General features: G+C 40.8%; 1 protein-coding gene across 3 annotated transcripts in view; it reads right to left on the reverse strand.

Moving 5' to 3' along the window:
• The window catches only part of ITGB6 (integrin subunit beta 6), a 124,221-nt gene that overhangs the window by 22,594 nt on the left and 79,567 nt on the right, over positions 1-22,060 (reverse strand). For all 3 annotated transcript variants that reach the window (XM_007183160.2, XM_007183159.2, XM_007183161.3), the window contains 3 exons: positions 12,571-12,660; positions 6,152-6,286; positions 5,513-5,930 (listed from right to left, as the gene is read on the reverse strand). In XM_007183160.2, the coding sequence (XP_007183222.2) occupies positions 5,513-5,930; positions 6,152-6,286; positions 12,571-12,660 (643 nt within the window). The remainder of the gene's footprint in view (positions 1-5,512; positions 5,931-6,151; positions 6,287-12,570; positions 12,661-22,060) is intronic.

Genomic DNA, 22,060 nt, shown 5'->3' on the forward strand with positions numbered 1-22,060 from the left:
TAAATATCACTCACCTTATGCCTATGTAAGAATAGACTACTATCTATATATACTGTATGCATTCATGACATACCTAAATATTTTTTTGATATTTCTGGCTATGCAGTTCATCTGTGAGTATTTTCAAATTGTTGCAAATCTCCAAAAATTTTTCCAATATATTTATTGAAAAAAAATCTGCATATAAGTGGACCCATGCACTTCAAACCCGTGTTGTTCAAGGGCCAACTGTGTGTGTGTGTGTGTGTGTGTGTGTGTGTGTGTGTGTGTGTGTAGTTTTTTAAAGTTTTCGCTTTCAGTTAGGTGCCGTAGGATAGAGATACAAGATAGACTTTAGTAACCCCACCTCTACATCACTCAAGCTGAGTAATCATGAAAGCCTTATCAATAAAGTACAGGGAATAAAAGCTGCTTCCAATGGTTGTGGTCAGATGAGATAATGTGTAAATCTCCTAGCTTTGTATTCACCAACTAGATGTCCTACAGGCATACAGTGAGTGCCCAACAAATTCATTTATTTAACAAATTTTAATTGAGCATATATCATGTGCCAAAGATTGTTCTAGGCTTGAGGATACAAAATTAAATAAGACAAGGTGGCTGAGCTTATAGCTTAGTCTAGGAGACAGGCAAATAGATACTACTGCTAATAAGTACAACGTGATAAGTGCCATACACACAGAGGAAGTTTCCAAATTAGACAAGAGATTTGGGGATGTTTCCAGAGGAAGTGATGCTTGAGCTGAATTTGGAAGATAAGGATAGAAGATAGAAGAAGAGGGTTACGTGCATTATAAGCAGAGAAAAAAGCATAGGTAAATGACAGAAGTGTGTAACCATGTGACCTGCTTAATACCCATAGTAAAGTCACATGAATAAAGCCAAAGGTGCGTATGGGGTGTCCGTGAGGATAGGAGGAAAAGGTCAACAAAAATCAGAAATCACATCATGAAAAGCTTTATGGACTAAAGTAAGAGGTTTTATCCTGAAAGTTATGCAATTTTAAGTAAGGGAGAGACCTGGAGAGATAGATATGTGTCTAGAAATGTCCTGGCATCAGTAGAGAGGGTCAAACTAGACACAGAAAAACAAGTAAGGAGGTTCTCCCAGCAATAGAGGCAAGAAGATATGAGGCCCTGAACAGTGTCCATGGGAATGGAGAGGAAAGGGAATGAAATTCATGGCATGGGATGCCCAGGGCGGAGGTGAGGGTGGGGAAGAGAGAGGATGGAATCCTCCGCAGGTCACCCCCCTGGGCTGCTAGCTGGTTGGGGTGGTTGTTTACTGTCCTGGAATGGAAGTAACTCATGCGGTGCCTTCTCCTCAGTGCCTGGCACAGAGAATGCTTAATTGTTAAATGAATAGATTGTTCTGAGGCAGAGGAGGATGGGGAAGACGATGAGTTCATTTTTGGTTCTGTTGAGTTTGAGGGACCCATGGGTGGATGAATATGTGTATATAGCCCTGAAATTTGGGGCTTGGAATCCACCAGGGATAGATGGCAGTTGAAGCTGATGTGGATGAGATCATCTAGGGCAAGCAGATAGAATGAGGAAACCCCTGGAGAGCATCAGCATTTAAAATGTAATCAGAGAAAGGGATCCTCACAGAAGAGGCTGAGAGACAAGAGGGGCTCCTGAAGAACTGGCCACAGAGTAGTGTCTGAACTACTATAAAATGTTAAATAAAGTGTTTCAGGTAATGGGCTTGTGTGTCCTTTCATAATATTTTTTGGGTGCCTGCCATGCCCAAGATCCTAAATTGGCTTTTGCTGTTCTAAACAAACAACATTTACTTACAAATTTCATAACTGACACTTTTCTTCAGAAAGGGAAATGTGCACCAGCCATCGCCTCCCAGGTTTTGCTCTCTGGCAACATTCCAAAGGCATGTGGGCATGGTGGCGGTGGTTGAGTACGTAGTGGGTGAGTGCACAGGTGTAGAGCCAGACAACACATGTTTGGGTCCTGGCTCTGGTACAGGCTGAGCCAAGTTCGGAAAATTACTCAACCTTTCTATGCCTCAGTTTCCTCATTGGTAAGGAGGGGTTATTAATAGCACTACTTCATCGGATTGTTATGATGATTACTTGAGATAATATATAACAATGTTTAGAACAATGCTTGGCCCGTAAATTAGCAATATATAAGTTATTATCATTACTCCTAAACACTATCCAGTAAGAAGAATCTGATAGCAAAATTATCCATCAATATTAAAACTCCTGTAATTATACTGAAAACCAAACAGATGTAAAAGAAATCACAAGTGAGGCAGGTTTCCATTTGTAGGAGACGCTGCCATGTTCATTGTAGAAAGAAGGATTCTGGGTTTTCTCTTGTAAACTTTGGTCTAGAAGATCATTACTTTTCTATCTTCATGACCTGGCCTTAAGAGACATGGAGTAGGAAATCACAGAACAAAGGATAAACCACAAAGATTTTGAAGCTGGATTCTGACTTCTCCTGGTGTATGTGTACCTGTATCTATATCTATATCTTTATTTATATATCTACATCTGTATCTATATCTGTATCTCTATATCTATATAGAGAGAGTAATATAGTAATTTGTACATATATATACTATAAAGACTTACACTTCTCTAATGAAAGATGAGTTGAAATTTATCTGGATCCATGACATTAAGACTGCATTTCATAACCTATTTAATTCATAATTGAACTAATTAATTCAAAGCTAAGAATAGTTAGGTTATTTAGGCCAAAACCATTCATTTAATTTTTATATGTAAGCTATCCTCTAAAGTACAATTGCTTTTTGTTTCTTCCTCAGCAAAAGGGGGAACTTACTTTCATGATAGGGGGTGATTTCCATATTGAAGTTTATTCTGAAAAATGTATACGGTATATAAATATTGTCAAATGAAATGTGCATTTCCAAAGGCTTTGAGAATGCCCAAGTGTATCACTGCATGTAAGAATTACTTGGCAGAAATTTTAGAAAACCCTTCCAAGAGCTCCTTTCAGAACTTAGAAACCCTCCCTTTCTGTGGGCCTTCCAGAACCATTAACCCAGTCACAAAAGTTGTTAATTGATATCCACAAACAACCAATTATCTAAGGTACCTGTTCATACAACAATAACAACAACAACAAAACTTCATAATGGCTTCATGTAGAGGCAAGATGATAACCAAAGATCAAGAAAAAATTATCAGGCTCTTTTGAGAGGGAGAGATCTTTCTGGAATGCCATTGACTGATAACGAAGTACACAATGGCAGGAAGTTTTTTCTGTAATGCTGTTTGCCTGTTAGAGTTTCCAGTCTCTTAGAATCAAAATTTAAAAGACTAATGGAATTTGGGCAAGGGAAAAATCAATGGAGCGCTCTATCTTTGAGTGCTTACAGATGGATGGAAGAAGGTGCATGAAAAGAACATTGTGATAATGGCCGTTCAGAGAAGCAGCACATTGCAGAGTATGTTAGTTGTAAAATAAGTGAGATTTACACGAGAAATAAGGCTGTAGCATAGTCAGGCCTCTGTGGCAAACAACAGCAACAATAGCGTGTGTGTTCACAAGGCCAGGATCAGTTTTATCCCTACACTAAGCACAATGCCAGGTGCATAGTAGGTGCTCCATTGCTTTCGTTGACTTTGAATGATTGTACTTTTATTATACCTTTTAAAAGAGAAAGTTACTAATAATAGAGGAACATCCTTTGAGATGTTACCGAACACAAAAAAGCTTTTGAGAAACAGTCATGGTTGAGGATGGGAAAGTACCCCAATGTATGAAGGAAATGGGCATTGGTGAAGTTTTCTGAGTCCAAATGAAAATAAATTGTATTTTCTAAATAGAATTTCTTCAGTGATCACTGTATCTGATGCAAAGAGAGGCACTATTGTCAGACCATCTGAACTACAAATGCACAGATCAAGTTGACTCTGAATTTATGTCCATCCACACGCGTGACACAAAATAAACTGAAAGACCATTAAGAAATAGGAAGAACTGTGTTGTTGAACACAACCCATCGATTTACACAGCCTTGGACCTCTGACTTCAGATCTAAAGGGTGAAATACAGGTGGGGTCATAATTGCTGTTATACTGTATTTGATTACTCTTCGGATTTTTTTTTTTGAAAGGCAATTTCAAATGTCTTAAGCACATATTTTATTAAAGATTTCTATTAGAAATGCAATCTGGGGTTCCGCTGAATAGATTCTTTTCGAGACTTGGTGAAGGCCTCTGGCTTCAGGCTGTGTTCTGTCTGCATCGTGTGAAAAGAAGACCAATGTGGGTTTGGAAACACACCCATTAGATAAGGAAAAACACCTTTGAATGAAAAGGGAGAGAAATGTGTCTCAATCTGGACGGACCCTAAACTTTTCACTCTTTGGTGGGGAAGAAAGAAGACAGCCTCAGAGGAGTCTATTGGCAGCAGCAGCAAGAGCCAAGAAATGAAACGGAGGTGCACTTCTAAGGGTATCAGATGGTTTTCAAAGGCCTTTTCCCCTGAAAATCAGTCTCTTTTATATGTTCCTGACACTGTGGTTTGAAAACGTAACTTGCTTAGTTTTCTGTAAAGATAATGGCTTTCTGTTTTGAAAAGCTATCTGCTCACACACTGTGAAAAAAAAAAAAAGACATGAGCTTAAATTCAGCAGTCGGTTACGATCGCAGTTGTAACACAAATCTGTATCATTTAAAAGTATATTAACACATTTGTAATTCTTGTCTGACTAGATTGTACTTAAATATGTATGTGCATCTCTCAGAATGATTTTATAATAGTCATGTTATATGTAATATAGTTTTAAACTAAAGTGATTTTTACCTCTACAAAGGATATTAGAACATAAATATTTCTGCTACTTAAAATTTTTCTCAGTCTCAAGAAATTCCAAGGATTTTTCATTTTTACCATTTTTCCATAGCCTTCTTCGCATATGTCCTTATTCATCTTTATTATACCCTGTGCCTAACCTAGTATCTGTTACATAACAGGTGTTTAATAAATATGCTTGGAGTGAATGAAGGCCCTGAAAGTCAATTTAGAATTTTTGTGTCCCTCGTCCTTTGCAGTATGCTCCTTAAGTAGCCTGGCTTTTTATCTTTCCAAAGTAATAATCATTTAAGAGTTGAGTCAGATACCTAATAAGCATTTAAGAGTTGAGTCAGATACCAAGAGCCTGATCCAGAATAGTCTGGAAGATAATGGAGTTCGATTACATGCAGTTTTGTGGCGTCTGGGTAATAACCAAAGAGAAGGCATCCGTCTTTTACCTACTTACTCCCAGGGAAATAATAATAGAGATGTAAGTTCAGCTGGCAGAGATCTCACCCCTAGGGAATGTCAGAGCCAGAAAAAAACATAAGGGAAGATCAGTTACCTTAGTCTAAAGGTCAACCCCACTCAACTGATCAGCAAACATTTATTGAGCACCTACTGTGCCCAGGTGGCTGTGGAAGGTGCAAAGGATGCAAAGCCCTTCCTTGATACGTGCACCGTCGCCCTGTAAGTTGGATTTGGACATGGCCTACCTCCACAGAGCAGCCCCCTGTGTCTCACGCAGGAGAAATTGTCACACTGGCAGTAAGGGCCGTAAATGTCTCCATAGGAGGACAAGTGGCAGATGCACTGCCCGCAGTAGCAATCGCCTCTTCCGCTGCACGCGGGGAGTTCCGGGGCCTCCTTGCAGGAGTCGGTGCTCAGCGTGTCCTCCCCACACTCGCAGTGAGGACCCATGTGGCCAGGGTGGCAGGCGCACACTCCACACTGGAAAGAGCCGTTCCCATTGCTGCATCTGGAGCTGTTCACCTCCACTTCCTTCTGACAGTCACAGCTGCATTCTGGACTGACAAGGATCTCCAGGACGTCCCCCAGCCCCACAGGCTTTACAATAATGTGCCTGCTTCTTCTCTCACAGTTTGGTATACTCACAGTCACATTGAACGAAGCCTGGAAAAAAAGAAAATACTAATTATCTTCTTCTAGCCACCAATATGCATGGGAAGAAACAAAGTTGCATGGGGATCAGCCTTGCGAAAGCATTTATTAGGAAATCTTTGAAAATCGCTTTTGAAATTCTTGAAAGGAAAAGTCCAGCTTCAGTGCACTAAGGTAACTTCTGACAGATCATCTAGATGTTTTTTCAGATGACCTATGGGCCATCTACTTACTGTGTCTCCCACCTTCATGTGAGAGCATTTCTTTTGGTGTGGAAAGGGGGTCCCGGTGTTACAGACAGCTGTGAATGACAGGTTGAGTCCTTCTGTGTCTCCTAACACCTCCAGCTCCACCTCAGACCGGAGCTCCTTTAGATAAGAGATAGAGTTGAACGAAGTCACAACCAAAAAATAGAGCCAGAAGAGAAGAATCTGTGAATCATGTTCATTAAACAACAAATAAATAAAATTAAATTGGGTCTAAAAGAAATTCACCATATCACCAATCAAGCAAGAAAGCAAGCAATACACACACACACACACACACACACACACACATCATATTTTATCGAATCTAAGATGCCATCAATTATAAGATACACCATTATTTTATGACAATTAAACTATGACAAAATACCTCGAGATCGTTCGGCACTACATATGAATCAAACCTGTCCGTCTATCATGGCTTTAAAAATTATTTTATCCATTTTGAGGGTTTGACAAATTTCTCCAGTCCTGAATTGCATTGCTTGGCATATAAAAGGCAAATCTTTTGCTTGTATCTCAGTAACAAAATACAACAATAGCTTGCTTTACTTGTATCCTATCATCATTTTTAGGTCCCATAAAGCAGCTTGTTGTTACTTTATAAGGAATACAGATCATTCCTCCAACAATGAATATTTGCTTCGCTGATATCAGTATTTGCTTCCCTCTTATTCTGTTTTGGTACATTTCTGCACAAACAATAACTTTTCAGTATCGAGTCATAGTGCAAACTTGGAAGATATTTAAAAAGAGCAATTGTACTCAACATTTACAGTACCAACAGTGTACTTAACGAATTGAAGTGACAATAATAACACATACAGTTACTGCCAAGTTTATACATGTGCAGACCATGAAAACTACATTGTGACTTCCATTCTATTGAAAGCATTGGTAAGACATGACTAATTATAAAATGTATCCCAATTTTAGAGATGTTAAAATGTGAGAGAAACTGTGCCTTGAAATCAGTGCTGGAATTTATAGAGTCCCTATTGTACATTTAGTATAGAGCCAGGTCTGGGGGAATGGGTATAAGACAGGATTTCTGCCCTCAAGATGATCATCTTGCTGAAAAAAATAAGGTGGAGCCAAGTGAAGCAGTTAACATACAACGTCAGTCAATGTACCATTAAATTAGAAAAAAAAATTGTGTAATACATAAGGGTTTGGGAGAGTTCAGGAAAGAGGGCGGTCAGTGAAGGCTGAAGTATTAGAAGACTGGTCCTTAATGGCTGTGTTGGATTTAGATGTGTGGAGGGGATGACAATGGTATTTCAGGCGAGGGGACCAAAAGAGAGAAAGCTCAGTGCCAGGAGTGGTACAGAATGGAGAAAAGAGAGGCTCAGCCCAAGCCTGCACCCCTACTGTCCGGGGAGACACCAGACCATAAAGAGCCCTGAGGTTTGGAGAGATGAGTTAACACTTGCGGGAGATATTCCATGAAGCTTTTAAGCAGGGGCCTGATTTACTGAAAATGCAGCTGCAGGGAGGTTGTGTGGAAGGCATGTGCAGGACAGGCTAGAGAAGGGGACAGGAAGATTTAAGTCAAGGAGGCTGGCATGTTGCTGCATTCACCACGCCTGAGGTGTGAGGAGCAGGGACGCAGTGGCTGGGATATGCAATGACGGGGGTGGAAGAGGGGAAGACTAGATACAGGGCGTGTGGGTTATGGCAGAGGGGTACGTAAAGGCAACGTTTCCCAGGAGGAAGAATGTCAAGGAAGGGGAAGGGAGAGCTGTTATCTTCGGGGAAGCTAGTGTTATTATTCAGACCTTCTTTATTCCTCTTTCTTTTATAGAAGAGAAGTCTGGATTTGGGGGACTTCAAAACCAAATTAATTTCAAATAATTTCAAATTAATTTCAAAACCAAATTATTTTTTTAAAACAGAATAAAAACAAATTGTAAAATACTATGAATTAAGTTATACTTCATCTAAAAGGATTTGAGTCCCTATACCCATTTCATTGATAGAATTTTAAAAGCATGTTCTGCTTCAAACTTTCCTGAAGTATAATTTTGCCAACTGCATGGTACGATGACCCTGCCTTCCTCCTAATTCTAAGTTGCTGACTGTAAATTCTAAGTCACTCCTCTTCCCTGCTTTGTTATTTGCCCCACATGGTCACTCCTTCTGTAGATGGGCACAGGCTGACTTTTCAGAATGTAGTCTTTGTCAGAGATTAAAGTGTCATTTCGCAGTCCTAAAAATTATTCCCATCGTGTCTTAAGATTTCAACTTCTGCCAATTTAGCATTAAAATATACCCTTTAAATCTGTTTTATCTCAACTAGTTACATTACCAGTTTATTCATTCAGAAAATATTTATTGAGTGTCCACTGTGTACCAGACACTGTTCTAGGTGCTTGGGAAACAAAAACGTCTAAAATAGCTTACCCCTTGACTGAGTTTATACTCCAGTGTGGGAAGACAGAAAGGAAACCACACAATAAATAAGAAAGTTATGTAGTATCAGGAAGGTGATAAATGCTATGGAAAAAAGTTAAGGTGGGATAATGAAGATTAAGAGAAGTGTGGGCAGGGGGTATAGGCTACAATTTTTAAAAAGTGGCCAGAGTGGGATTCATTAAGAGGGTCACATTTCAAGAAGGTGAGAGGAAATTAGCCACGCAGATATACGTGAACAGAGTGTTTCAGGAAGCGGGTGCAGTCAATGCAAAGGCCCTAAGGCAGGACCATGTCTGGCTTGCTCTGGGAACAGAAGAGCGAGGAGGGCAGGTTTGCTGCACTGGAGCAGAATGAGAGGAGAGTAACGGGAGGTGAAGTCAGAGGTGATGGGGTGGAGGGGAACAGACCTGGTAGGGTCCTCGTAGGCTGTTATAAAGAATTCGGCTTTTACTCTACGTAAAATGAGAAAGCAATTAGGGTTACCAACAGAAGAGTCATAGGAGTTGACTTAACATGTTTAATGAAAATTCTGGCTGTTTTGTTGAAAACAGAATGTAGGAGACCAAAGGTGGAAACGGGAAATCTCATTTAGGAGGCTTTTGCAATAATTCAGGTGAATGAGGATGGTGGGTCCAACTAGGGTGAGGACAGTGGACGCAGCAATTGGATCAAACTCTAAATAAATTTGAGAGTAGAGTCAACAAGATTTCCTGATGGATTAAATGTACAGTGTAAAAGAAAGAGGGGGAGTCAAGGATCGTTTTAAGCTTTTTGGTCCTAGCAACATGAAGGACGGAATTGCCATGAGTTGAGAAGGAGAAAACTATGGCGAAGTATGTTTGGGAGAGTCCAGGTTACTTGCTGATTTGCCAACTAACATATCAACTGACTCCTAGATCTCTCCATTTGGATGTTTACTAGAGAAATATAGCATGGTCGCTGGGCAGCATTGAGGGCCAGCTTGAAGTCCGTGATCATGAATTTAAAGTGAGACCCGGTAGCATGATTGTATGTTTTTCCCATTCCCATTCAGCTGTGCAGAGTGGACAGTTGGATTTTACCAGGACCACTGTTGACCAACCACCTCAAAGGAGTGATAAGGTGCAGGGGAGTTGAGAGTGTGTCTAAGGAGTGACCACAATGTTTGAATTGAAGCTGAGGGGGCAGGTGAGAGAGGACATCAAGGGGATGAGGAACTGTACACAGAGGACAGGGTCAATTAACTGGAGATCCTGATGGGTTGGAAGAAATATTAGGGGAACTAGCAAGAGTGAGGTGAAAAGATTGGAAATGGTGAGCAGAGAATGGATTGCATGTAATTGAGACTATCGGCAATGATAAGGTTTAAGGTATGACAAGAGCGTGAAGGTATGAGGAGGTAATTAAGAGGGAAGGGAACAAGATCATTTCAGAAGCAGAGTTCAAGAAACTGAGAGTCCAGGGAACGGGAAGGATCATATATATGTATACATATGGGCTGAAATCATCAAGAAATAAGACAGGAGTGGTGCTGGAGACAGTGGCACTGTGAACTAAACGAGAAATGAAGGATATGACCTGAAAGTTTGTAGATGACAGCAATTAGGAGTAGTGAGTGACATAATCTAACCAAAATGAAGGAAATCTCAGCAATGATCTAATTGGAATATCATATTGCAAATTTCACCAGGAATATTTTAATGTGAATTTCCCAAAGAAAGGACATAAATGTTTGTATATTTCATCTTTTCACTCATTCATTTATTGAGCATATACTATGAACCAGGCAAAACAAAACAAAACAAGTCACTTCCCTTCTGGAACTTAAATGCCAACAGAGGACCTTACCCTTGAGAGTATGGATATTTCAGCAGCTTTTATTATGTGGTTAGGGAAGGAAGGAAAGTAGTGAATTATGGCCAGGTGAACACACATCTGGTATTTAAGGCTTTTTAAATGTCAATACAGCGCTGTAAAATACTGAGCTGAAGTTTATAGTTACTAATCATAAACACAAATTGTTTGCCTCTGCCCCACTACAAGTCAGAAGCATTTTATGTCTTCTCTCAATATAGTCTCTTTCCTTCTCTCTCTTTTTTATAGGTTGGAAAGAAATCTAGTCTATGGATCCCCATATTTTAAGGTCCTTTTAGGATACATTTAAAAAATAACACAACAGAAAAATAATTTGAACCAGTGCCAAGATCTGTTGCATACCTCACAGTGACTCACAGAGTTTCAATCATAACTCCAGAGCAAGATGGTTTGATATAAGAATAACAGACACTTCATATTTTTGAGACAGTAGAATAAAGACACAAGATTCACTTCAAATGTCTGATGTCTTGATTTCAACTACTTTGTAACTTATGTGAGTGATTGGGGATGTAAAGTGAGACATAAACTCTGACAGAGCAAGCAGGGGCACAGACAGGGCTGGTCAGACAGGAGGGGAAATATTTTTGACAATTCACTGTTTTCTTCTTTGCTTAACTCCTTTGAAAATATTAGTGGCCAGCACTTTTGAGAGTCCTGAGTTAAAGAAAATTGAGTGTGTTCTAATTCAGTGAAGAATTGCCATGTGATTTGGCATTGATTCTACACATTAAAACTTTACTGCATGAGAGGGAGGAAGGTTTTTATAGTATTTTGTTGACAAGCTTTCCTGTCTGGAAGAATTTCAAGCGTGAACTAGCATGGTGATTAAATTTTTATGTGCGCTAAGAAAACTGAAGTTTCTGAGGGTATGAATTAAAAAAAAACCCTCATCCTATAACTTTAATGGACCATCTGTATTTTCTTCTTTGAGAAAATGTATTCGAGAAAAAATAGCTTGCTTTACCCTATTAAGGTGAATTTCAAAATTGGTGGGGTGATGTCAAAAACACTGGGGGGGGTTTTCTCAAAATACGTAACTCTTCCTTCCCTTAAAATTCTCCCAAGACATCTGTGAGAGGAATCTGGACACACCTATCTTTAAAAAACTTTCCAGATGATTCTGAAATGTCAAGGAACACTGGTTCAGTATATGCTAAGTATTGGCATAGAGCGCATATGGGTCATTTATTTGTCATTTTAAAGGATCAAAGTTAGAATTTTATTCATTTGCTATTATGTAAGTCTGTTTAGAGCAAATATTAGAACTTTACTGCTTTATAAAAGTTTATTTTTTTCATTCCTGTCCTAATTTAGAGCTTCATCTTTGTGTGCGTGTGTGTGTGTGTGTGTGTGTGTGTGTGTTTCTTTGAAAGTAAAGGCAAAAAGGGGGGATGATAATGATATTTAGGAACCAAAATAAAAAAGAGTTGGCAACTGGTCATCCACTGTTGATTGAGTTATAAAATGGTGACATAGAAAACATAGCAACCCTGTAGGTATGTATCTTATTTTAAGGGAAGAATTCTGTCCTCAGGCACTAATTTACAAAGACAAGGCAAAAGAAAAAAAAATGTATTTACGTACATATATGACATAAAACCAGTGGAAAATTTCCTTGGTTCTCAAAAGCAGAGAATCTACAAAGTGGTTCCTGGTGTGCTTTGGTGTTTTTTCCCTTGAGTTATGATTTAGTCTCATTAAGCCTGTGGGGTTAGTTCTCATAGCTCTGTTACTCATTGGCAATTTAAACTTAATTTTTTTTCAGGCAGAGAAGAGGGAAGCTTAATTGTATGACTCATGAAGCCTTTTCAGTAGAATTAAAATTTTGCAGGTGACAGTGCCGTTGTTGGTTATTACTATAAAAACAACCTTTATGATCAGGTTTATGATTTTTCTACATTCTGCCCCACCTTCCGGGAAGAATATCTGCAAATAAGGTGAACAAAATTTATATTTTGGATATAATTTTTTATATCCATTAATGCAGAGAGATTTTCTTTGGATAAGCACTGTCTCTACCAGCAAAGGAGAGCGCATTTAACCGCCTAAAACATATCTTAGTTTTTAAATACCAAAGAAATGCAAAAAGAAAACCCAACAGTAAAATATCATACTTCATAAGCCGAGATGATCAGCTGGAGAATGTTTCCAGAGTCCTTCTGAAGTACCCCTACTGTAGCTCCAGGAATGAGTTTTGCATAATTCTGTAAACAAAAAAAGAATAAGTCAATCTTTGCTCACTGTAATTGAGAAGCATTAAGTGTGGGTTCAACCTGCTGGTTGAGATCACCTCTATTTAACTGGCCAGGAGAAACAGGCTCCGGATAATAAACAGGTGCTTCTCCTGAAACTGTAGCCCCATCTGGTGCTGCTTCCTGTGCTCAAGTGGGAAATGAAAAGGCCAGAGCTGCTGCTGGGGAAATCTAGCACCTGTGGTGGCCTTAGTCTAGGGCTGTGATTTACATCACAATGGGAGTCAAGTCTCAGATAGAAATAACACTTATATAACATCTGCCATTCGTGGAGTATCCTTTGTCTAAAAAGTTCTGAGCATACTACCAGGAACTGTCTTCTCTTTTTTTGTAGCATTGCAGAAACTAAGGTTTGGGTCACGTGGGTCCCTCACTGCTCTCAGGTCACCCTGCAGGTCGTTCAGTTCGGAGGTCTTAATTGTCAATCATTGTCAATCGCTTGGTGGAGCAAAGGAGTGAATTGTTTGGATGCTTGCTGTTAACTCCCCCTTTCCTAGCAGTAATGAGTACGCTTTTAGGGATGTCAGCATGGTACTGGGGTTGGTTGGGATCGCTCCCCACACATCATGACCCTGTGAATCAGCACCTACCTTTAAACTATCTGCATTCTCCACCTACCTTGTTTCCCCTGAGATGTCATTCCTACCAGAGGAGAACTCACAATATTAGCTCATCCCTTCAGGTACCAAACATGGCCAAGGACTGAAGCATTTCAAAGAAGGCAACTTTCTAGGCAGCTGAAAATTATCCCTTCCTTAAGTTTGATGTTTTAAAACTTTATTTTCAAACAGAAAGTTTTCGAAAATGTACAGGACACATTCTTGTCTTCATAAAGACATTCAAGCATACCTTGACTTTTTTCTTGAAGAAATAGTCATACTTATCAATATTAACTATAACTCTATAATCGTCAAAGTCTTCTATCCATAGAATTTGCAGATAGATCACATCCTTACCAAGTGGACCCCAACTGCTATGCTTTTGTTTCATTTATTTGTTTTTAAATAGTTTCTGTCTTCTCCTTGTTAAGCTGTAAGGTATCACTCGCCTACCAATTCACTCATTTATTCATTTACTGTTGCATGCACCAACATCTATTAAGTAGGCTTAACATGCTGTGCTACATCAAGAAGAAACAATCACTCATTTTGTCAGCTGTTCTCTTCTAAAGTTTCCATGCATTGTGAAATCCGATGACTGAATTTATTACAATTGTAGGTAAAAAAAAGAAAAATAAGCTTTGAGTGAAGAATTTAGGGCATCTCCTAAAGTTCAAGCATAATGATATCCTATCTTATTCCAAAGAAGATTTAAGTAGCTTAGAAAATGCACAAAACTAAATTAGAATTAATAATCATGATACTAAGTAAATAAATCAGGATGAGGGGAACCCAAAATCAGGATGAGGGGAACCCAAGAGAGGAACAAATGAAGCCAGGGTGATGTGGGAACACCAACATGTTTTGGGAGGTCCTGGGCACTTGCAAGAGGTGGGCACCCGGCTCAAGTCCAAACCTTCTACTCCTCATTTATGGAAAAATGGGCTTTGGTTTTAATTTGTGGGTTTTGCAATGTTTTACTTATTTCACCATTCATAATTGTGCTTAAGTTTGAAGTTGATGGAAAGCTGAACTGTTAAAAAGTGTCAGTTGTCAGTCGTCCGTCTGACGTACAGCCCCTTATTGAAGGGGCTGTGGATAATAATCTAGGTAACATCCCTCCCGTTACTTTGGGCCCCTCCATCACTGCCTATTGGGGTGGGTCCCCAAGTCAGATAGAACTTGTCAAATACGAGGAAGGCACCGGTTCATCGACTCAACTTTTCAAATAAACACATGTCAAAAGGGCCATGAAGCGTGAGACCTGTGGTTAACAGCAAATACCTAAATGGGAACTTGAATTTCACTCAAGTGGAGCTGGAATGTGTGTAAATTTGACTGGTTCCAGAAGAGAAGGCGGAGGGAAACTTTAGAGTTTGACAAAGAAAGGTTTAGAGGCTTTTGAAAAAGAATTTCAAGGCCCTTAGCTTTGCATGAAACTGCTATCCTTGAAAAATGTCCTGGTATCCCCAAGGCCAAGACATAATGGGTATTTTCCAGACGCAATAGTTCAAGGGGCCTCCAGATTTTGGGTTAATTCTTGGTTAACAAAGCCAAATCCATCTACTTCCTAAAGCATAATTATGATCCTGCATGTGGTATGACATTTGGCTTTTGGCTTTTGGCTACTAGGACAAGTGGTTTAACATTAATCACAGTTGCTGGTTGTCCCAGAGTGAGGGTATAAAGGAGTTGGCATCTAGGAGCAGTACCCAGGGATGACACTGATCATTGTGGAGAGGAAGACTATTAATTAATTTCTGGATGCTGATTCCCCCCAAAAGCATTGCAAATAACTAACTAAGAACATGGACAATTTGGCTTCTTGATCTAATACTGTAAAAAATTACACTTTAAATCTTGTAGTATTATGATTACTGTAAATATCATGTGTCAAATTCATTTCTGTCGCTAAAGCCCTAAACTGTTATTATAAATTGTCCTGATTAAACATGTTTAATGTTAGAAAAAGGATGATTTTGCATGCCTGGATGTGATAAATTATAGCAGTGTGACCGGAAAAGAGAACTCTTGAATATTAGAAATGATGAACTCTGAAAACGCGACGTGGCATGAGCTGATTAGAAATGCAAACTCTTATGCTTGGACTTGAATTTCTTGGGCTTGCGTTCCCTGTTATCTGTCCATGGATTATCTTAATTATGGATTTTCTCCCTTTCCTCCTCACCATGCCACCCAGGAGTTCCTGAGGTTGCTTTTCTCACTCGTGTTTGCAAGGTTGGCTTTTTCTGCTTACCTTTGTTTCCTTAACTTCCTTCATCAAGCCCTATTTTTTTGTTCACGTTGCCCCAGCCTCAAAAAAGATTTTGTATTTGTCCAACAGTCTGCATTTGCTCCCTAGAAATCTCCTGTTTGTCAAGGGTAGAGGATCAGAAATGGACAGGCCGTGATTTAGCGGGCAGGCATCGAAGGCTTCAGAGGATAGTGCCTGGATTCACACCTGCACACTTTAGGCTCCTCTCGGAGAGCATCTCTAAGTTCAGGGCCTCTGGGCGTCTGGCTGCCAGAAATCAGGGGTGCACTCCTGCTCGGCTGAGGGCAGAGGAGCTGCAGCCCCACATACCTGCAGCCCCAGGTAGCCGTGGACCAGCTGTTGGTTAGTTTTCTCTTTAAAGAGACTCAGGTTGAGGACCTTGGCAGCCTCCCGGCTGCTCTTGGTGCTATCTTGCTGTTCTCCCCATGGAAGAGACAGCTCCCGACGGGGCCTTCGTTCCTGCTTTGACTGCACTTCCTGTTGGGTTAACTCTCATCTTCAGGTTCAGAATCTGGCTCTGTTCTGGGCTACAGTTTATTATTAGCTGTATCCTTGCCGGGCATTGTGATTGGGTTTTTGCCTTGGATGGTGACTCTAACGTGCCCTCATGTCCTCCTCTGGTGACATTTCTGCTGTAGCATCATGGGCTCGTCACCACCTCAGACCCACCGGCCACCATTTTACACAGACCACACTAATCATGCGCCTCGTCAGAGGGTGGGAAGTCGGAAGTCGGAAGTCAACTGGCTCTGTATCTGCTAGTAGCATTTTAATAAAGAATTTGTAAAACCAAATATTTAGAGCAACCTGCTGCTTCTCCTTAGGCTTTGTGCTTGCTTAACTCTTTCTGTGGAGCCTCAATGATGTGGAGGGATTTTATGCTCAGCGCCATTTATTTTCAATATTATATGATTAACCAACGCCACTGTTCTTGTTCTTTAGCTATACTTACTAAATGTTTTTTTGCTAAAATATATTTATTAAAAGGTTGGCTTGTATAGATTAAGACCCTATGATCTTACGTAAGCCTCTCACAAATATTTTCTCTAATCTTTTACAGTATTTTTTTGGTCATCATCTTGTGATGACCCACTTTAGTTAGTGGCTCCTGTTTGTGCATTCTCTCTCTCTCTCTCTCTCTCAGCTTTAGTAGCAGTATAACACACATACACAGTATACGAGGAATAAGTATACAGTTCAAAGAATATTTAAAAAGTAAACAAGCAAGTGTAACCACCACCAAGATCAAGAAATAAAACACAATCAGCCCCTAGAATCCTCCCTTGTACTGCTTCCTAGTCGTTACTTCTCCTGTAAAAGCCTACCCACTATTTTAACTTCTATCACTGTAGAAGTCGGGGGAGATATCTTCGTTGCCTTAGGGATAACAAAAATGTCTTAAGTAGGACACCAAAGCATGACCTATAAAGGAAAAGACTGATAAATTAAGAATTTCTGCTCTGAAAAGGTGCCTTTAAGAGACTGAGAAGAAGCCACTGAATGGGAGAAAATATCTGTAACACATGCATCTGGATCAGCACAAGAATGTTCTAGCAACTCCTACACACCAGCAAGGAGAAGACATCTCTTGATAAAAAATGGATATGTCAGAGGCGAAAGAGTATGTGAAAAGTGTTCAACATCATTAATCATTAGAGAAGTATACACTGAAACCACAGTGAGATGCCAGGGTGCACCCACTACAATGGCTACAATTGAAAAAAACTGATGATGCCCTCACACACTTCCCGCTGGAGTCTAAATTGGTGCAACCACTTTGGAAAACCAGTAGTTGCTACTGTAGCTGAACTTGACCTAGCAGTTCCACTCTTAGGTATATCCTCACAACAGAAATGAACCCACAGTGTTTGGCTGTTCTGAGATGAGCAAATGTGCAGAGAGGCATTCATTCTTGTTGCCATCAAGAGGATGCTTCTCAGTAATCAAGATGTCACCTAAATCGGAGAAAGTGCCAGTAATTCTGAAACAGTCTCAGATCTTTCAGGTGTTTGGCCACAAGGAGTAATTAGTTCCTACCAGGATTCCTTCTACCTTGGGGTGGACCCAAGGGAGGTGTATACTGGGCAAACTTCTCGGCATTCACAGCACAGCCTGCCTCTTTCTTAATCTCACTCCTTCCACAGGAGCTGGTCCCAGGACCGAGTCCTCCTGAGCTGCAGTTACCAATTCAGGGAACCTCGTAACAGGGTGGAGATGTCCTCATAAGCTTCCTGACATCTACAAGCACCTCCTGCTTTTCGACACCTGCATCCTCAGAAACCCAAGGCTCCTGGAGCATCTGTTGTGTGGGGACTCTGGGACAGCACCAGGGAAGTGGCAGGAATGCTGAGGAGGGGATCACATTGCTCTTTGTCTCCTCCATTCTACGTCCACTCACTGGTCTGGTACGATGAGCCCATCCTGCAGATGAGGCTATAGGCACTAGAGCTCGCCTGATCCGCTGAACTACCATGATCTGGGAGAGAATAACAGGCACTGACATTCCTACCTGACAGTGTCGTCTCTTTCATTCTCCACAGAAGCTCTATTTACTGTACTTAGGTACCATTATTATCCATAATAATATCCATTATTATACCAAGATACTGAGGCCAAGAGAGTTTAGGTAACTTGCCTGAAGTCAACCAGCCTGGAAGTAGTAGAGCTAGACTCACCTGCCATGTGCTGTCCTGGAGTTAGATCTCTTAACCAGGCCACTGACATTAGGTGCCTGGAAATCGCTCTGCTGGTCTGGTGATATCATTGGTGAGTCAGAGAGAGGTTAATGAGTAAACCTAAGTTAACTGAATGTATTCACTTCCTGGGGCTGCTGTAACTAAGTACCACAAACTGGGTGGCATACAATAACAGAAATTAATTGTTTCACAGTTCTAGAGGCCAGAAGTCTGAGCGCAAGGTGCCTCACGCTCCCTCTGAAACCAGTAAGGGAGAGTCTCTCCTTGCCTCTTCCTCGCTTCTGGTGGTTGCTGGTAATCCATGGCTGTCCTTGGCTTGTAGATCGTCTTCCAGTCTCTGCCTCCATGGTCACATGGTGCCCCCTTCTGTGTCTCTGTCTCTGTGTCTCTTCTAAGAACACCAGTCATAATGGATTAAGGGTCTACCCTGCTCAAGTATAACCTCATCTTAACCAATTACATCTGCAAGGCCCTATTGCCAAACAAGGTCACGTTCTGAGGTTCTAGGTGTTAGGACTTTAACATATCTTTGGGGCGGGGCAGGGTGGGGCACAGGCACAATTCAACCCATAAGATTCTGCTAGGGCTCTTTTGATTTCTTTAACCTTTAAAGATATATATTTTTTGATTTATTTATTCTACTTATTTTTGGCTGCATTGGGTCTTCCTTCCTGCGCGCGGGCTTTTCTCTAGTTGTGGTGAGCAGGGGCTACTCTTCGTTGCTGTGCGCAGACTTCTCATTGTGGTGGCTTCTCTTGTTACGGAGCATGGGCTCTAGGTGCACGGGCTTCAGTAGCTGTGGTGCGCGGGCTCAGTAGTTGTGGCTCGCGGGCTCTAGAGTGCAGGCTCGGTAGTTGTGGTGCATGGTCTTAGTTGCCCCGCGGCATGTGGGATCTTCCCGGACCAGGGATCGAACCGGTGTCCCCTGCATTGGCAGGCAGATTCTTAACCACTGTACCACCAGGGAAGTCCCTAACCTTTAAAGATTTTAAGCCTTCGTTTTACCTGGAAAAGTGAGTACCTTGCCTGGTCACAGGGCTAATAAGTGGTAGAAACAGGTCTTGACTTTAAAGCCAGCGCTCACTTGGCTCTGCCTGCTCCCTGTGCAAATGACAACAGCCATGGGGTGGGGGAAGTTAAGGTAATAATGCCTGGTATTTATATATATAGGGGTTTAGAGATTATAGAACACTTTCCTACTCAAAGCGAAAAGGAAGGAAGAAAAAAGGTTGTGTCCGTAATCACTTTCAAATTGAAAGGCTACATCTTGAAAGAAATGTAAGAAGTCGTGAAACCATAGAGGCAAAAACATTTTTTTTTTCCTGGGGGACTGTACTGCACTTTTTATCTGGTCAAAGGAAAACAGCTCTTTGCAGGTGAAAGCCCGCTTTTGTCAGGAAGTGTGCTTCCTCCAGAGCTGGGGGCCGGCTGGGTTGGCTGAAATAAGTCCTTCTGAAGGTAATCAGAAGGCTTTCTTCCCGTGAGCTCTTTCATTCTTGCGAGGTTTTATTCTCCTGTTCATTATCGGTAAACGCAGGGCTCCAGGTCCCCAGTATTATGCAAAAGTTTACCCCCAGGCTCGACTGTGTTACTAGGACTCCCAAGATTCCAAAAAGAATATGTAATTGTTTCTGGCACTAGGTAGCGCGAATGTCTGTCTCTGGGTTGCCTAATATCGGCTTTGCCTTCAGGCTTTTAATTGTCAGCATTCCACAGTCAGACGGGCAGCGATGGGGGTGTGCTAATTAGATCAGGTGCTTGATCTTGAAGTCTGTACCAGCGATGACTAGGTAGTCGGCTTCGGAACTTTTGAGCACTCCCTGCCTTTCTCCCAGTCTGCCCTGGAATGTAATTATCTTGTCAGACGAGAAGCTGCAGCGCACAGCTGAACGAGTGCTCGGCAGCAGTCACAGTGCGATAAGGGAAGACAAATGGCCCACCGCGCGTGACTGTTCTGAGACAAACAAATGCACAGAGAGGCACTGGAGAATGGAGGCTGAGAGAACAAAGGGCCTACACTGAGTATTTGTTCCTGAAGACACTTCAGATCTTCTCTTAATAAGATTACCCTGCCTTTTCAGAGGGATTGCAGCCCTTTGCTGGTGAATGCAAGTCCCAAGGCTTTGGAAAGCTTCTTTCAAAATGGGAAGAGACCTTGGGCTCAGTAGCTAGCAACCTATGTGCTCTGCAGACCAAAAGGCAGGTAATAAAACTTTGAAGAATGACTGGTAGTAGCACAGTGAAGGGGACCAGAAAATAGAAAGCAGGTGTCTAGGTGAGGACTGCTAGAGAGGTAACGGCCCTCGCTACTGCAAGGGTGGGGGGTGGGCTAGCAGCATCCGTGTCATCTGGAAGCTTGTGAGAGACGAAAAATCTCATTTTTAATTTCTTGAGGTAACTCCATCCTCTTTTCCATAGTGGCTGCACCAATTTACGTTCTCACCAACAGTGCACGAGAGTTCCCTCTTCTCCACCACCTTGCAACACTTGTCATTTCTTGTCTTTCTGACGATAGCTATTTCTACCAGGTGTGAGGTAATATCTTACTGTCGTTTAGATTTGCATTTTCCTGATGATCAGTGATGTTGAGCATCTTTTCATGTGCCTGTTGGCCATCTGTATGTCTTCTTCGGAAAAATGTCTATTCAGGTTCCCTGTCCATTTTAAAATCAGATTTTTTAAAAAATTATTGAATTGTATGAGTTTTTTAATATATTTCGGTTATTAACCCTTTATCGGGTTGCAAATATTTTCTCCTGTTCTTTGGTTGCCTTTTCATTTTGTTGATGGTTTCCCTTGCTGTGCAGAGGTTTTTTAGTTTGATGTAGTCTCACTTACTCATTTTAACTTTTGTTGCCTTTGCCTTTGGAGTCAGATCCAAACAATTACTGCCAAGACTGATGTCAAGAGGAGCTTACCGCCTATGTTTTCTTCTAGGAGTTTTACAGTCTTAGGTTTTACATTTAAGTCTTTAATCCATTTTGAGTTAATTTTTGTGTATTATGGAAGATAGTGGTCTAATTTCATTCTTTCACACGTGGATGTCCAGTTTTCCCAGCACCGTTTATTGAAGAGATGGTCCTTTTCCCATTGTATATTCTTGCCTCCTTCATTATAGGTTGATTCACCACACATGAGTGGGTTTATTTCTATCATATGACCCAGCAATTCCACTTCTGGGTATTTATCCAAAGAAAATGAAAACACTAATTTGAAAAGATACATGCACTCCATGTTCATTGCAGCATTATTACAATAGCCAAGATATGGAAGCAACCTAAGGGCCCAACAATGGATGAATGGATAAAGAAGATATTGTATACATATCCGATGGAATATTACTCAGTGATGAAAAAGAAAGGAATCTTGCCATTTGCTACATGAATGGACCTTGAGGGCATTATGCTAAGTTAAATAAGTCAGACAGAGAAAGACAAATGCCATATGATTTCACTTACACATGGAATCTAAAAACAAACAAACTAATCAAATCAAAACAAAATAAACACACAAAAAAGCCAAGTTCATAGATTCAGGGAACAGATTGGTGTTTGCTGGGGGTGGGGAGGTGAGGGTAGGGGAGGAAATGTGAGTGAAATGAGTGAAGGAGTCAAAAGGTATAAACTTTAAGTTATAAAATAAATAAGTCATGGGATGTAATGTACAGCATGGTAACTATAGTTAATAATATTGTATTGCATATTTGAAAGTTGCTAAGATAGTATATCTTAAAAGTTCACATCACAAGAAAAAGATTTTGTAACAGTGTGATGACAGGCAGT

This window comes from Balaenoptera acutorostrata, chromosome 8 (assembly GCF_949987535.1).
Source record: "Balaenoptera acutorostrata chromosome 8, mBalAcu1.1, whole genome shotgun sequence".
Lineage (NCBI taxonomy): Eukaryota > Metazoa > Chordata > Mammalia > Artiodactyla > Balaenopteridae > Balaenoptera > Balaenoptera acutorostrata.